Below are 17,063 nucleotides of genomic sequence, written 5' to 3'. Positions count from 1 at the left end.
AAAAAAAAAAAAAAAGCAGGAACACTTCTGAGAACTATGTTGTGTGCCATGTATTGTTGTTCATTACTGTTGTTGTCTTGCAAAAAGGTAAAAACATGCCAAATGTGACGGAGTACCTTCTGACCAATTACAAACCAGTTTGCTACGAGGTGGACGACGGTTGTGTACGCATGCGCGCTAGCGGTAGTGTGAATGTGAGATGTGAATAGAGGTAAACAGCTAAGAGTTATCGTGTTAAACAGGTGAGATGTCGTATGTGTATATATTCATTTTGTCTATGTCACATTCATTATATCCACACTGAATTTTTAGACTTTTCTAGACTTCTCTTTTGTGCTCTACGACTACCGGTTGCGATGGTTTATGCTGTAGTTACCGCCATGCTGTTTCTCTGTTAGCATGCTGTAACGACACAGATGTGAAAGAGTGCCTCTCCTTCTTTTACAGAAACAAGATGGAACCACAGAAAGAGTTGCAACCCCCCAAACAGCAGCCTATGATCTACATATGTGGAGGTAAACTGAAGCTTTTGTTTTTGTTCATGGTTTAGTCAGTTTCTACAGCTGTTTCTCCTGCTAGCGATGCTACTTCAAGCTTCTTCTGGTGTTGCTAGTATTACCACAACTACTTCGGATTTCTGTGTGAATACTACAACTAATACAGTTTTTCTTCTTTCTGTTATCCCTTTATTTATTATTAGGTTCGGTTCATATAGCAATATAAACCTATGTGTTCTCCACTTCCTACGGGTTTAAATGAAAGCCATGACCAAATAACATGGTTTTAAACAATGAATAAAATGAAAGTTTTTATTATTGTGTCATGTATAAAGCTTTGCTCAGACGTCACGGGAATACAAGATTAACAAATATATGTAAACACTCATTCTAGATAATTCTATTCTTTTAACCATCCAACCAGCTGGACTGACCCTAGCGATTATCAGAGCCGATATTTTACATTTTACTGTTTATCTGTTTTTTGTGTCCGATTGCCAATAAAATAAATTGATTTAACATGCACTGCTTTGGCTATGAGTGGAAGTATGAAGAAGCAGAACATGGAAATTTTAGCACCTCAAAATTGTACTCAAGTGCAGATTCTTGAGTAAATTGTAGTTAGTTAAATTCCATCAATGGTTATTCTCAAGTTTGACATTTTTATTTCTTACTGCAAATGTATATCAGTTTCATTTATCGTTTACTGGTCTCTTCTATTTCTAATAATCAGTATAGTATTCGCTCTGGAAAAAAACCCATCAGTCGACCAACCACATGAGGGGGTAGACTGGCCCAAATGTGACGGAGTACCGTCTGACCAATTACAAACCAGTTTGCTACGAGGTGTATGACGGTTGTACGCCAAAATATTTCAGGATTTTTTGAGCCAGCTCATGACAGATCGACACACTGAAATCATCACACGGCTAAGACGATCTTTTTTGTCTCTTTACATTTGTATGTCTAACTATGAATAGCTAGAGGAAAAAATGTGATTCTTAACTGTGCAAATAGAAAAGTTAATTGGCTTCCAGATAAGAAAAATGTAAGAAATGAAAGCCTCACTGTATTCTTTTGAAATATGTATTAATAACTTTGCAAGGCATCCATTGGACTCTATTGTGTATACAAACTAACCTGCAATAACCACCAGTACAAACAAAGCTTCAACATAAAATGAAACATTACGTCATTCTGTTGTAAACTGTGTATCAGTCTTTTGATTTAAAGCTTTTTTCTGTAATATTCTTTTTGTCTTTACTTGCAGAATGTCACACTGAAAATGAAATCAAGGCCCGTGATCCTATCCGATGCAGAGAGTGCGGCTACAGGATCATGTACAAGAAGAGGACAAAGAGATGTATCCTTCAGTGTTTTTGTGTGTGTGAGAGTGATCGAGTGAAATATTCTTTTATGATGGGTGACTGCAGGAAACATGTTCATGTTTTTTTTAACATTTGCGGTATATTCATAATTGTGGTGCAAGGACATTTTTAACTGTAAATAAAGCTCCTGAAAACATTACGCGCTAACAGTTATTAGTTCATATTTAATGCCAATCCTTAAACTGTTGAACGATCAATTATTGTGTGATTGCAAAAAGGCTTTTTATTGTAAATGATATGTATAAATTAAGTATTATAACACCGGTACATTTCCTTGACTCTTTGATTTCAGTGGTTGTTTTTGATGCCCGATGAAGACGAGGAGAGCAGCAGTTTTGATCATTGTTGTTGTTTACTATTTTTATAATGTTACCATGTAAATAAATAGACCTCCGGGCCTCGATCCAGATTTCTGTATTCATAAAACTACACAATATTCAGTTTGGCACAAACAGTGCCATTTTTTGGCCCAAATGTGATGGTTGAAAGTGTTGGTTTATTAAAAACATGATTTTCACTGAACTCGAATGTTTGCACCGTTTTCTTATTCTTATAACTTTTTTTTAAAAGCTCTCATTGTGGGAGAAATTTAACCACTATCTTTCAGTTGCTTGGAGATGCTCATGTTCTATTCCAGTTGTTATTTTATGGCTTGTGAGCCCTGGAACAGATTAATGTCTCTTTGCCTTTGTTTAAATAACAAAAGACAGTCTGAAATACCTTAAACTATCCACTGATGTCCAAGGAAAAACAACATGGATCAGAGAAAAGAAATTAAATAAAAGAAAAAGCTTGAAGAGTGTTTTTCTGCTTTCCTATCCTTTTAATGATCTCCCTCTCCAATTTAACTTGTGACCTCTTGTTGCGGTCTTAAGCTCCAGGTTGGGGACAACTAGTCTGGTCCAATTATCGTAATTAAAGTTTAATCAAATCTCTCTATACTTTTTTTTTTTTTTTTCAAAAATATTTAAGTTGACAAAAGCAACAGCAGTATTTAGTTGCTTTGCAGGTCAGGTGCAAAGTGAAGGTGTACATCTTTAAAGAAAATGTGAAATTTTTGTTTAGATGAGAAGATTCAAATCTCATATTTGTATGGAAAATATAATTCAGTCAGCATCGGCTTAGCTTAGCATGAAAACTGAATGGACTTGTGAAAATAGATGGTAAAAGAACTGCATTTATATCTTGCTTTTCTTCTATACAACAGAAGTCAGCATTTGCCTATCCACACTGACTGCACAGGCTACACTCATATGCACACTCACAATTTGGGGTTTAGTGTTTTGCTTAAGGACACTTTGACATGTATACTGCAGGGGCTGGATATGGAACCAATGACACTCCGATTGGTTCATTATGTGCCTTGCTAGCCTATATCCTGGCTGGGAGCAGTTGCTAGGCAACCAGTGGAGACTCCCAACAAGGTGTTTATTATTTAACTAATCTATTTTGTCTTTAAATCTATAAAGTGTTATTGAACACGTTGATAAAGAAACTAAAGCAGCTATGTGAAATTCAGCCGTTAGTAGTTTAATTATTTACATTTGTGATTTTCTTACTTTGACGTATCAGAAGTAAAAAAATAACACAAGTATTTAATTTATAATAAAATTAAAAAAATACAAAAGAAGCTACTCATATTTGTTAGGCTGTAAAGACAAAATATTTGGTAATTTCTCTTGAGAAATAATAAAAGCATTTAGAAATTAATACAAATTTGAACTGACTGAGTGATTTTGGCCATTTGTTCATTCATTTCTTTTATATTTCTGTCTGTCCCGATTATCTGTCCAGCCACGAGAGCCCTTTGCTCTGAAGTCTAATCTGAGGCTCTCCCATCAGAGCTGTCCTACTGCAGCACTGCATCGCTGTTGCACTTCCCCCATCCGTGACATCACACAGGACATCTCATCCAGGGGGCGTGTCCAACAGAAATCCCCAGTCAGCCAGTCACAGATGTAGCTGCAGCTCTGCGAGAGGGAGAGGCAGGGAGGGAGGAAGAGTTTGAACACACTGCGGAGCGAGTGCAGCTATGGGGAACGCACAGGAGAAACCCCCGGGCAGCGGAGGAGGGGGAGGTAGATCGGCTCAGGCCACAGCAGGGAGCGGGACGAGAAGCCGGGGTGGAGGCGGCGTGGAAAAGCCTCAGACTGACAGAGCTCCAGGGAAGGGGGTGGCCAATGGCAGGGGAAACAGCCCTGCAGGTGGAAAAGAGGAGCAGGGCAGCCCTGCAGTGGACACAAGTTACCTGGACGCCCCTGCCGGGGCCCTTCCTCCCCACCTGGCCCGGCTCAAGAATGAAGGGAACCACCTCTTCAAGCATGGCCAGTTTGGGGACGCCTTGGAGAAGTACACACAGGCCATTGATGGATGTGCTGAAGCAGGTGGGTGAAACAGTTTGTGTATTTTCTTCATCATGATGAGTAGAAACACCTCTGTTTTTTAAGGCAAATTTTGATTACAGAACACATTTTACTCTGTCATGTATTATAAAAGAAATTCTGTGTTGTCATATACGACATACACAATTTAAAGTAGCACCAAAAAGAACCTCGTATAACCTGAAGTGACACTGTCGGAGCCAGTAACAGTTGCATGCTACAGTAGAGCTTGTACATCACGATGAGGAGCAGAGATGCAGCTAGCAGTTATTCATTAATGGATCGATTAATAGTTTGGTCCTTTAAATGAAGGAAATAAGATTCCCTAAAAGGCTGATTATTCAAAATGCTTGTTTTGTCCAACTACCTGTACAAAATCAAAAGAATTACTCAATTTACAGTCACTGAATGATTGAATGATTGGATTGGTGAAGAAAAAGAACAAAAAATTCTCATTTGAGAAGCGAGAATCTCGGAATTTCTGGGTATTTTGATTAGAAAAAACAATGTTGTTGATTCATTTCCTATTGATTGATTAACCAACTTATTCTTTCAGCTTTAATAAGGAGTAATAGAGTCACTGCACGCAGAACTGTATAAGCTACTGGACTTCATTTTGCTCAGACCTGTTTTAAAATCATCTTGAGAGTGAACATACTTCACTCTGCTGTGCTTTTTGATGAAGATAAGTCTTCAAAAGCAACTTCTGACCGCAAAACAGTCAATAATATAGAAACAACAACAGATCGATGACACAGAGACAGACAGCAGAGAGCCTCTTCAAGCATCTGCGTACTGGCCCTCGTAAGAGTATCAGATACAAGTTGAGTCAGAGTATCAGCTGGCTTCACGATCCACAGTATCTCATGACAATTTTGAATGCATGACATTTATGCTTGTCATGCTGCACAATTTCCTCTATTCACCAGATAAACATTTAGGTCACTCTCCAGACCGGTGACAGTGGCCATGTAATCACACGTTTTTTGATCGATCATCCTCAAACTGCGGCCGAGTCACTGGTGATTTGTGAATGCAGCGGAGTGCTGGCACAGGACAACACCGCTGACCGTAGAGAGGAGTCATGTGCTAGCTCGTGCGTGAGGCTTTTAGGTGAGATTGAATGTCATGCTGCACCTTTAAGAGCACTCAGCCAACTTTTACTCTCATAGCTGGCAAGCGCAACGGCTTTTCCTGCAGCATTCGAGACCGGCTTAAAAAGATTAAACTAGAGTTCATGTCACAGCAGATGTAACAGAGAAACCACTACAGGAAAGCACTGAAAACAATGTGATTCTGTCTCTTTGAACAAATGGAGCAGTATCAGCGCTGTTGTCATCAAGCACCGAGGCAGCCTTTAATGACTGATGCTCCGCTGGCAGTTGTGATACTGCAGTGGAGGCTCAGAGGAGAAAGGACGGAGGAGCAAATGACTCTACCATGAGGGAGTGATAGCACATCCATTTATCTGTCAGCCCCTCAGCTTCTCTGGGCAGTCTTGCACTTCAGATTGAGCTGTCGCTGTCCTGCTTTCTCCTCCATCTAGACTATCTTGAGACTAAAGCCACAAAGTTCAGCAAAGGTCAAAGAGAGCTGTTCTGAATATGAAGCACGAGCACCGTCCTTACACCTGTGTGTTATCCCGACATCAGAGATTGTGTGTGTTGTTCTGTCAGCGTCTGGTCTTTCAGATTAATGTGTTATCCTTGTTCCCCTGCAGGCATCGATAGTCCAGAGGACGTGTGTATTCTCTACTCCAACAGAGCAGCCTGTTACCTGAAGGATGGAAACAGCTCGGACTGCATACAGGACTGCACCAAGTACGTGGCAAATTTCAGCTCTGTGCATGTGTGTAGTTTCTCTCAGATTTAAAAGAACACCCCTATGATTTAGAATTGACGGGCTCACGATGGCCCATTTTAAAAAAGACTGAACCAAATATATAAGCTATCAGCTTTTTTATTCCACACAGTCATCTAACACCTAGCGCCTACGATACCCAGAATGCAACTCCAGTGCCATCAGTTTGGTTGGCAATGCATTTAACTTATATACAAAAACTTAACTGAGTACAAACCAGAAAGGCACTGGGGACAAAAGCAGAAACACTGAAGGTTCACAAGGAGTAAGCGCAGGTGAACAACACAGACAACAGGTGAGAAAAGGACAAAGACAGGAAGTGTGATGAAAAACGTGACACACAAGGATGAGACCTACAAGTTAAAACAGGAAATGACTGAATAAAACACCCCAAACCATGAAGTCTACCCTTAAGAAGATCGAGTTAATGATAAACACACTTTTTCTAGAGCCACACCCCCAGATTTTATTCATTTTCAAACTTGTAGTCCTCAACCCCAACCGACAACCCTGACTCGAGGGACATCACTTTGGGCTGTGGGTTGCCAGGTTGCAGTTATATGTAATGTGTAGATTATGACTCGTAGACGATCTGGAAACTAGTGTGATGTTACACAAATATATAAAACATATTGATCTATGAATGACGATTATTCATGATAAAGTTTAAGGGCCATGCAATTTACTGGAAGAGTTTCCTGTCCAAAACATCAAAACTGGCTGGCATTGGGGGGGATTAGCCTTCAAATACAGAAGAATCCCCAAAAAAGCATGCTACAAATTGTTTTATATGCAGTTGTGCTTTCCAGCTCTTTTTGTAAAAATCGGTGGGGTTCCCCTTTACGATGGTGTTTGCTAGTGGTGCATTTTCCTTTGTCTCAAAATGTAAGATTTCTGGCTTTTGTATTTCAGTAACATTTTTAACATTTCTTCAGATGAGCTTATATTTGGTGAATAAGATAAAATAGAAATAAAATAAAAAAGTAAGTATTTGTTCTGTTCACACTCAACAACTGACAGAAAACTTTACACTTTTTAATCTTTTCCAGTAGTAGTTGTAGTTTTTTCATACAGTCTCCTCATGTTTTTTTTTAATTCAGCGTTAGTTTTAGATTTAGATGAGCACTGTAAACCGTAAACACGTTACATGACTGTGTTTTGGAGGCTGCAGGAATCTCTTTGTACTCACTCACATGTTTGTGAATGGAGAGCTACAGATCAGTCCACTTAAAGCGGTGACATAGGTGTGCAGGTGCAGACAGTTTGATCCTCCGTCCGTGTGTCTCTCTGATCCTCTTAGGGCTTTGGAGCTGCAGCCCTACTCCTTGAAGCCCCTGCTGCGCAGAGCCATGGCCTATGAGTCACTGGAGCGTTACAGAAGGGCCTACGTGGATTATAAAACCGTCCTGCAGATTGACACCGGGGTGCAGGCGGCTCACGACAGCGTCCACAGGTAGCAAGTATAAAAGTGTCAAGACATTTCCATGTTAGAGGTTAGAGTTACTGTAAGGTTATGATATTTTTGTGGACTCTATTCTTGTGATGCCTTTATAGCGTCAAATAGAAACACTCTGTCGTGTTGTAGTATGAGGGCTGGAAGAACGCAGTCAAGGAGGGTTAAGAACATTCGCACCTGAGTGTTAAGGAGAGTTTCCATAGTGCATACTGTATACAGTATAGTATTTTATAGTAGAAATCTAGATAACACTTTATAATAACCATCATTAATAAATGGTTTAATTTATGAAAAGTAAATACATTTTTTAAAAACTTTATTTCACTGTTAACAATTAGATTATATTATATGAGAATTAGTTTATTGACCATTAATAAAGCAATTTATAAACATTAGTTGCAACTTTATAATGACCATCCAAATAATCTTTATAAATAAGCTCCACAGTATCTAATAAGTATTATAAGCATCAGTTACAATTAACAATCGCTCAATAAATGGTTTATAAAGCATTTCATTATTTGTTGACAGTGTAAGATGGTTTAATTAACTCTCAATTTACCAGTTATTAAAGTCCGTGTAAAGCAAATTCAGCCATTTTCTTCTAAACACATTAAAAAGGTCATAAATGTATTACCTTAAAACTTGTAAAAAGCCATTCAACCATTTAGAATTTAATTTTGGAGCTAGGCTCACAAACTGTGTTTCAAAATTTCTGTGTTCAGGATTTAATGGGCGGGTCAGAAATCATGGCCGCGTTACGTAACGCGGCCATGATTTGCATAAACCTGGCCCTGCTGCGGAAGTGGTATAAATACATTCAGCGCATTAGCTTCGGTGGTTTTTCTGCTCGCTCTAGAGTCTTGGATAGCATCTCTTAGAATAGTTTGCAGCTAGCTAACCAGTCAACCAGTCAGCTAAACAGTCATGTCTCCTCCACATCGCTCGTGCATCTTTCCTGGATGCCACAGTGTGCAGGGTAACAGCGCTGTTAGCTTATTTAAGTTTCCTAAGGACGACAACGTAAGGAAACGGTGGATCGATTTTGTCAAGAGGAGCTACTGTGGAGAGTTAAAAATCACCACCAATACCCGTCTCGGCAGTGTCCACTTTACCCCCGATAGTTACAACAACTGTCACCAGGTAAAGTCTGGATATCTAACGGTTATATATAATATATAACCTATATAACAGTTATTTTGAAGTGTTACGGAAATCTCCATACTTACAGATGTTATTGTAATTCTTGGGATGTTTGACATCCATAAAACTGCAACTTAGTAAAGAAAAGCTCACAAAGGGACATCAAAATGTATTTATTTCTATTTCTATGGTGTTTTCGGAGATGTCTCACCAACAATCCTCATTAAATTTGACTTTATTTGTCATCTTGTTCAGTCTGAATACACTACAGACTCAAAACATGCTTGAAATTAGTCTGTAATGTGGATTTGAGAAACGGCTCGGGATGCGTGATGTTGGATTTTCTTCGAGATGTCCGATATGCTGATATTTTTCTACTCATTTTGGCTGAGTGCCGTTGCCAATACAAATATATGCACATATTTCTTCCCCTCTAATTGCAGAGAACATCAAGTCTCTCCTTGAGGCAAAATAGGAAAACAACTTAGTCAACAGTTCATGTTGCGTGCACACACTGAAAGCTTCATCTCATCAGCCTGTCTTACTGGCAGAAATGTTCATTGTGGCTGATGCAGATATTTAATTTCAAAGCCTTTACCATCCGATTCTGTTGATGTGCCGATATAATCGTGCATCCCTGGACAAAGCTATATTTTCTAAAGGGATTAATTCACCCACGGTCCACCCACACAGCTGTTTTCAGTTACTCTGGCTGATCAGACCTCTAGTTGGGTGAATCATGCTTGATTGGCCATTTTGACATGTCACAGCAGAAAAAAGAACAGGTGTAAATAATAAAATGAATGGTGGTTGAACTCCATTTAGCTGCTTCACGGTGAACCCGTAGTTTTCGAGTGCTAATCTAAAGTAACTACAAAACACTTTCCGTGCTAATGCTGTGTGCCGCTGTGCTCTATGTCGTCTCCTGCCAGGATCACCAAGATGCTCATCGAGCAGGACGGACCCAGCTGGAGAGAGAAACTTCCAGAGATCCCCGCCGTCCCTCTGTCTGTCCAGCAGGAACACAGAGACAAACCGGTCAGCGCTGAAGTGGCTCAGGCCAGAGCTGCCAGGGCTGAACAGGAAGAAGGTCAGTGACATCACTTCCTTTAAAGCTTCGTAAGGGTGTCAGGGGTCAGTCACCTTAATGTTTTCTCTTCCTACCTTGACAAAATTCTTCATTTTCTCTTTCTATTAAATATTGCCTAATGAATGAACTGTGTTTGTAAGAGAAGTGAGGTGGCGGCAGCAGAAATCAGTCGGTGAAAGTCAGTGTGTAAATGCTGAGCAGTGGTGAAGGCACTCCTGCTGAGAGAGAGAGAGAGAGAGAGAGAGAGAGAGGGAGAGTGTGTGTGAGTGTATGTGTCTGGGTGGATCATCAATAATGCAGAGGGGAAGGCGATCCACAGAGTGTAGTGCTGCCGTAATGGAACAATCCAGGTCAGGTTTCTTGCTCACACAGACCAGAAGGTTTCACATATCATATATTTATTCAGGTGCATTTAAATACTTTAAGTTTCGAGAAAACTGCGTAAAAACCAGCAAGTACATGGCTTCACTTTTTTTTTTTTGCGCCACATACACAAAGAGCAAAGCAACTGACATGCACAGAAACCGACAAACGGACACACACGCACAGTATGTAAAGACGTCATAACTATAGAGAGAACTGAGCTGATCTCAGAATAGCACACTGCTGTTGCTGGGGAAACGAACGGGATGTGTCTCAACTTCAGTGTTTCATGCTTTATTTAATTAATTAGTAAATGGTAACATCCTGTTTTGTCACAGTATATTTGATGATTTCGGTGAAGGATGATATACCATGAGATGCTCTATCCGGCAGTTTTTACAACACTCTATAAGTCAATAGTTTCATAATCAGACATTTTGTTTTGCTTCACTGCATTCAGTTTGGAACCAGGAACTAATAAATCAGTGCAATACATGGTTCGGTAATACTTTGTATGGAGCCCATATCTATAATGCACTGGGACTCATTATGAGTTGTCAATATGACCAGATTTATTGTGATTATTTATCTTTCTTTTTTTACCTTTTCTGTGCCGAGTTGGCGGCCATGTTGGTGTTGATTACGTGTGTTAATTGAGACGCACTCTTGACTTGAAAAAATTATCTTTTTAATTGTCAGTCTTCATATGTGTGATTCATGGCACAAATCTAACGAGATCAAAAAATATATTGACTCTCACCATGAATTTTTTTTCATAGATTTTTCTGAAACAAAGTCTCATGAGCTCCACTGGAAGGGGCGTGACTTTGGCTCTCTGTGGGCTTTAGTGTGCCTATAGTTACAAGCACTCTATAAATTCATTATGCCATACAACAGTAACTATAACACACTATAAAGCATCTAATCATGGATTAATTGCGATTGATTCTCAAAGTTGTATGACATTATAAAAATTTTATGACACAAGGTTCAAGGTTCAAGGTGTACACGCTGATTATAATCACTGTTATAGTGCATTATAATGTCACTGTAAGTGGCAGTGTAAACTGTAATACAAGACACCTGAGGAGGTTATCTTGGGCTTTTAGAAAACAGTGTTTAAAAATTAAAGCAATCGTTAGTCGCAGCCTTGCATTAAAGTAAAGCAGCCAACTTGCAGACTTACATTCACGTTCAGTCTGTGGTTTGAAATTGAGATAGAAGGAAATACCCTCGCTGATCTCAGTTTATCGTAGTGTGTTTAAAGTTGACATTACAATCTTGAGCTTCAAACTCAACATGCCTTTTCTGACACAGCTGTTCATTAAACAACACTAGAGGATCTTTGAGTTTGTTGGCTGTATCTCACTCTCATGTGTAAGGCTAATGTGGGAGATCATTGTGCTTTAAATAGCCGCAGATCATTTAGTGCTGCGCTGTCGGTTCTACTGCTGCTGATGCTATATAAAAAATGATCTTACTCTTACTCTTAAGATCTACTCTTAAGTGTTCTTCTTCCATAGAGCCTGTCTGCACATGTTTGAACATACTGTTGTATGTAAACAGGCAAATTATCAGAAGAGGTGACTTTTTTGGAACTCAGAATACATTGTCTGTTTACAATTTGTTATAAGATCCCTTGTTTTTAATCAGCTGCTGAGGTGACTGACCTGGAATACTTATAATACTTATGCTTATCGATTTTGTCTCCAAGCTACAGGGACGTTTTTGGCCTAAAAACTCAGACTAGCGACAGGTGCCGCACTGTCAAAGCGACACATATTGACTTCTGAGCCAGAGGAAAAATAACAGAACGTCTATGTGTGTCTGCATGCATCACTTTCCCCGGGTCATTAGATATAAAGTGATGTTCTCAGCAGCGCAGGGAGCTCAGTAAGCAGGAGGCTGGGCCACTTCTGTCTGCCGCTGACAGCCTGATGGATGTATTGATCACTCCTGAAAAAGTTTATGTGCTGAACTGACGGGAGAAGCTTCTTGAGAGACAAATAATATTCAGTACAGTCTGCCCTGACATAAGAAAGAAAGAAAGAAAGAAAGAAAGAAAGAAAGAGGAGCATGGCCCACATTCAAACGGCAAACATTTTCCTCTGCCATCACGCTCAGGGTGGGAAGCTCCACTAAAAATCTGACACATTTTTATCATTCAGTGCTTCCTTACACATTATTGATCATCAACTGAAAAGACAATGAATAGTGAACATCTGGAGGGAATCAGCCTATATTTCAAGGTAAAACAACATACTTGGCAACCGTTGTTCGGCAACAGCTAATGTTAGCATTCAACCACTTCCTGGCTGACATTACTGTTTGATAGTGTTACATGACACGATGGGAGAGGCATAAATGAATTCTATAGTATCTTGCATATCAGCAACTGAAAAGACAATGGATAGTAAAAATCTGGAGGGACGTAGCCCCATATTTCATTGTAAAACAACTTATTTAGCTTCCGTTTCATCAGCTAATTTTTGCTTTCAGCTGCTTCCTAGCTAACATTATTGTTTTATAGTGCTGCGCGACACAACAGGTAAGCCGTTAATAAATGTGGTATATTGATGTCATTTTGTCCGATTCCGTATGTTTTAGACAGTTTGTGACCTAGAAACAAGCAGCATTATCCCACCCTGATGGGAGTCAGAAAAAAATGGCCGCCGCGTGAATATGTTCTATTTCAGGAAGTCGAGGTTTAAGGTAATATGTTAACCAATCAGGAAGGAATCATGTGAGCGCAACAGCGACATTGTACATAAAAGTGTTTCTTTTATCACGTATTTCAGTGTTTCATTGGTGCTGAATTGTATTTTTCTGCCAACAGCCAGAAAAAAAGAGGCCCGCTTCACGCTACTGAAACGGGAAGGCAACGATCTGGTTAAGAAGGGCAACTTCCAGGAGGCTCTGCAGAAGTACAGTGAATGTCTCACCCTAAAACCTGACGAATGTGCTCTCTACACAAACAGGTAGGCGTCAAACAAGTTGTACCTGGTGTGCAGGAGGGAAACTTGCACCCATAGCAGGATTTTTTTTATATTTGCAACAGCCAGAATTTAAACTGGATTAAACTCACAAAATATTTCTCCTACTATGTTGTTGCATCCTGAAATGTGGCCCGATGTCCCTCCAGTTTTTCACTATCAATTGTCTTTTCAGTCGCTAAACATTAACCATAATTTGTGAGATTCCCCACTTTATACGACTTTCAGCCTAGAACACAGCAGCACAACATTATCCCAGCATTTGAGTTTTCCACCCTGAGCGTGACATCGGAGGAAAATGGCCGCATTGTGACTATGATCCATGCTTGTCCTCTCCTCTTCTCCAGAGCCATCTGCTTCCTGAAAATGAATCGCTTTGACGAGGCCAAACAGGACTGTGACTCCGCACTGCAGCTGGAGCCGGGCAGCAAGAAAGCCTTCTACAGACGAGCCCTGGCTCACAAGGGTTTACAGGTGCCAGAGACACACACATTGATTGAGGCAGAAGTGTTTGTGCGTCTATTTTCTCACACTTTTTCTTATGGCTTTTTTTTTTCCCGCGTCGCGTGTATCTGTGTTAGGACTACCTGTCGGCCAGCAGCGACCTCCAGGAAGTCCTCCAGCTAGACCCCAACGTTCAGGAGGCCGAGCAGGAGCTCGAGGTGGTGACGGGCCTGCTGAGAAAGAGCCTGATGGACAGCCCTGCACACACACCAAGGGTAAAAGATCGACTTGATGCACACACATAAATCCAAGTCACCAGAAGCCCTGTGATCCCAAATTGATACTAAAAGAAGTAATTCAAACCCCAGTGAAGATTTTTACTAACAAAAAAAGATGTAAATAACATCTTTTTAAATCAATTTGGGATCTAAGAGCTTCCAGAGACTTGGATTACCTTGGATTATGTTTTTTCAGTTGTTTTTTAAAAACAAGTCATGCAATGTTGTTGAACTGTGAAGCTCCACACACGTTTTGTTGACTTTCCTCAACCTGGTTTAAGGGTTGGTATAGAAGACTATGACAGAACTTTCTCTTTTTTTGGTGAACATTTCCTTTCACCAAAAAACTCAATTGGCAACACAAGTAAGAAAAAGATCACATTTACAATGAGTCCTTCAAAATCATCATTGAACATGTGCCGTTTTAAAAACCATAAGTCACAGGAAAAATACAGTATGCGTTTAGGGCTGAGTGTTACTTTAATGTGTGGACTTATTTAAAAAAAAAGCGCCACCAGGAGGCTGACTTGTGCTAACTTCCTCCAGGTTTGATGTTTGTTTGTGGAGCAATGCGGAGGCAGAGGAATGAATCTGGTGTGGACACATACTGTACTGTCGCAGTGATGGAGGACAAGGACTTTTTAAAGCCGTCGACTGTAGTAAGAAAGACTTGTACAAATGGACATGACCCCTGGGCCGGGACTCCTCGGACGACTGGCTCTCTTTCGGCTCCGCACCATCCGCATCGTGTGCACCATAACTCCAAAACTACACGACCTTCCATAACGGGCAGCTTTATTCAAAAAGGCTAATGTCAAGGTACTCCTGACCTGCTTGCACTAGAAATCATTCACATTACGATGTAATGTACTGTACATAGAGAGCGCTGTTGTAAAGTTGGAGGAACACGGGGACGGTGAGAGTGTATCATGCGTGCCTTATTGAGATTTCTACCAGTTTGGATGAAATACGCCAAGATTCAAAGCTTTAGTTTGATTTGTGTTTGGTAACAAAACAGTTCACTGAGCTCATGACAAAACAACTGAGGCAGACAGATCCAGCTCAACTGTACTGTATGTAGAGGAAGGAATTGTAAAAAAAAAAAAAAAAAGGTCCAAAGGTTCATCATATGTTTCATCTTTTCCTGCAAGTTTAAGGAGTTTCTCATTGTTTACATGTTTTATCATCACAGCTGCTTCAATAAAAGATAAGCCAACAACTTACAATATAATATTTCTCCATCTACAGTGAGCTGTTGTGACTAAACAATTAGTTAAGATGGTAAAATAGTGATTTAGCGGAGTTCTGTTCCTGAGCTCAGTGTGTTAGTCAGCAAATTGTCACGTACGCATCCAGCTACTGACGTTAGTGTTCCAGGTTGTGTCATCATGTACTGTAAGACTTGTCGTAGGCCTCAGGTTCAATCTTGAATGTAACCAAGATGAATGTGTGTGTGCCTTTGTGTCTGAACAGGTGTATAGTATTCATGTTTGGAAAGTCTCTTCTCAAAATATTATGATTTCTTTTATTTATTCATGCATCCTTGACAAGTTTTTTTCTACAACTTGGAGCCCTTCCAGATGCATGGAACAAGACAGGAAGACACTTGTTCGCTCTGTTCTTTAGGGATGCCCAGATTTGTCGCCCCAACATCAGTATCGGCCGACGTTAACCTTGTTGGCGGCAAACAGGATGACGTTCACCGATACCAGTTTATCTGTTGTGTCACGTTCATGAGCTACTGGCTCGCTTCTCATCACTGAGTAGGTAGTTTAATAGTTGGCTACAAATGCTTGAAGCAGTTAATTTAAATTTTCCATGTGAAAGGCGGCTTTATGAAAGAGTTTAATGCATTTGTTTAATCGAATTTGTGCTCTTTCAAAGGTAGCGTAACGAAGGACCAAATGACAGGTTTTGTTTTTATTTCTATGATTGATGATTTTTCTGTTTTCCTGGTGAGAAAGGGAGAAAATGAACAAAAACAACAACAACATTGGTATCAGTGTCAAAAGTGTAGTTTAAGCAACAGTATTGGCCTTGAATGTCCAAATCAGTGCATCCCTACTATTCACAGAATCCTTCACAGCTTCCGTTAAAAAAAATTCAAATGTAATTGATGTTAAATTTACAGTCAGAGCACAAGAAAAGCTGGGCTGAGGGTGATGTGACCCAGAGCAGTCCAGCTACATGCCGGGCTTCTCAACTTGTTGAAGGCCTTCGACAAAAATGATTCTGGATGCAGCAGGTGGGGATCGACCGCTTTAAGAAAACATCCCCTGACTAATGAGCGTCTCATTATTCAGTCTCAATAAACTTCATTTACGTTTGTTCTCACAGTAAAAGACGTAATGAAAGGCTGAGCAAACTCCTAAACTCATTATTCGGCAGAATATAGGTTTACAAAGGTCGACTAGCTTTTTCCTTGTCTGTCTACTCGTCCTCAGACTTGTTAAGATTAAAAACTACTTGAGATTTTTAAGTGTTTATCCAGATCTTTGTCCCACATCGAACAGCTGTTTCCTCTTAATTGACCTCATTAGAACGCCCTCAGGTCTGAGTAGATGTGTACAGACAGCTACCTGACTCACCCGTTAGGCTGTATTTTTTTTTTGGCACTTCAAGTTAACCAAAGTAATTGAAAACACCTGCGTGGCTGTGCAGGGACTTTTATTAAATCGCTTTAAAAAAAAAAAAAAAAAAAAAATCCCATTTCAGCACTGTAACACACAAAAATGTGAATCTCTGTATAGCACAATGTGCCACGACTTTCATTCATACTTTGGGGTATTTATGTATTTACTTATGTACTTTATTCAATATTATTTTACATGTCAACCTTTGTTTCCTGCTTGTATTCTTTAAATAAAAGCATAAAAGATCTCAAATAAATGAAAACACTCGATACGAGGCTTCTGGTGTTGCTTCATGGAATGTAAAGAGCATGTACTGTATGTAAATAGTTTGAATGCTAATGTAAATAAAGTGCTATGTGGATGCTTTAATGAGCCTGTGTCTCCACGACTTCACACGTTCGATTAAAAAGAAACTGCTTTTATAGTAAGAGGGAATTAACGAGTAACACTGCAGCAAAATAGGTTTAAATTAGTCGCTGCATGTCGTAATAAACTTTAAAACTTTACCTGTTAAAGCTCAAAGGAGGTGTGAGTGAC

At 39.8% G+C, this 17,063-nt stretch overlaps 2 protein-coding genes across 2 annotated transcripts; both read left to right on the top strand.

The window, feature by feature from the left end:
• Positions 1 to 116: 116 nt before the first annotated feature.
• On the top strand, positions 117 to 2,407 carry polr2k (RNA polymerase II, I and III subunit K). The gene is made up of 4 exons (XM_030412854.1): positions 117 to 242; positions 448 to 515; positions 1,768 to 1,860; positions 2,178 to 2,407. The coding sequence occupies exons 2-4, from the start codon at positions 455 to 457 to the stop codon at positions 2,198 to 2,200; spliced, it is 177 nt and encodes a 58-aa protein (XP_030268714.1). The 5' UTR covers positions 117 to 242; positions 448 to 454; the 3' UTR covers positions 2,201 to 2,407.
• spag1a (sperm associated antigen 1a) lies at positions 187 to 16,895 on the top strand. Its single transcript, XM_030412853.1, has 10 exons — positions 187 to 242; positions 448 to 515; positions 3,680 to 4,269; positions 5,987 to 6,086; positions 7,427 to 7,579; positions 9,658 to 9,815; positions 13,015 to 13,156; positions 13,519 to 13,645; positions 13,753 to 13,890; positions 14,440 to 16,895. Exons 3-10 carry the CDS (start codon positions 3,918 to 3,920, stop codon positions 14,443 to 14,445), a joined length of 1,176 nt encoding a protein of 391 aa, XP_030268713.1. The 5' UTR covers positions 187 to 242; positions 448 to 515; positions 3,680 to 3,917; the 3' UTR covers positions 14,446 to 16,895.
• Positions 16,896 to 17,063: the final 168 nt, after the last annotated feature.

Source organism: Sparus aurata, chromosome 3 (assembly GCF_900880675.1).
Source record: "Sparus aurata chromosome 3, fSpaAur1.1, whole genome shotgun sequence".
Classification (NCBI taxonomy): Eukaryota; Metazoa; Chordata; class Actinopteri; order Spariformes; family Sparidae; genus Sparus; species Sparus aurata.
Note: the sequence above shows the minus strand (reverse complement) of the source record. Positions and strands in the feature narration are given on the sequence as shown.

Coding starts and splice junctions, on each gene's coding strand:
- polr2k (XM_030412854.1), top strand. CDS start 455: ATGGAACCACAGAAAGAGTTGCAACCCCCCAAACAGCAGCCTATGATC. Junction 516..1,767: donor TATGATCTACATATGTGGAG/GTAAACTGAAGC, acceptor CTTTACTTGCAG/AATGTCACACTGAAAATGAA. Junction 1,861..2,177: donor CAAGAAGAGGACAAAGAGAT/GTATCCTTCAGT, acceptor CTTTGATTTCAG/TGGTTGTTTTTGATGCCCGA.
- spag1a (XM_030412853.1), top strand. CDS start 3,918: ATGGGGAACGCACAGGAGAAACCCCCGGGCAGCGGAGGAGGGGGAGGT. Junction 6,087..7,426: donor TGCATACAGGACTGCACCAA/GTACGTGGCAAA, acceptor TGATCCTCTTAG/GGCTTTGGAGCTGCAGCCCT. Junction 7,580..9,657: donor GCTCACGACAGCGTCCACAG/GTAGCAAGTATA, acceptor GTCTCCTGCCAG/GATCACCAAGATGCTCATCG.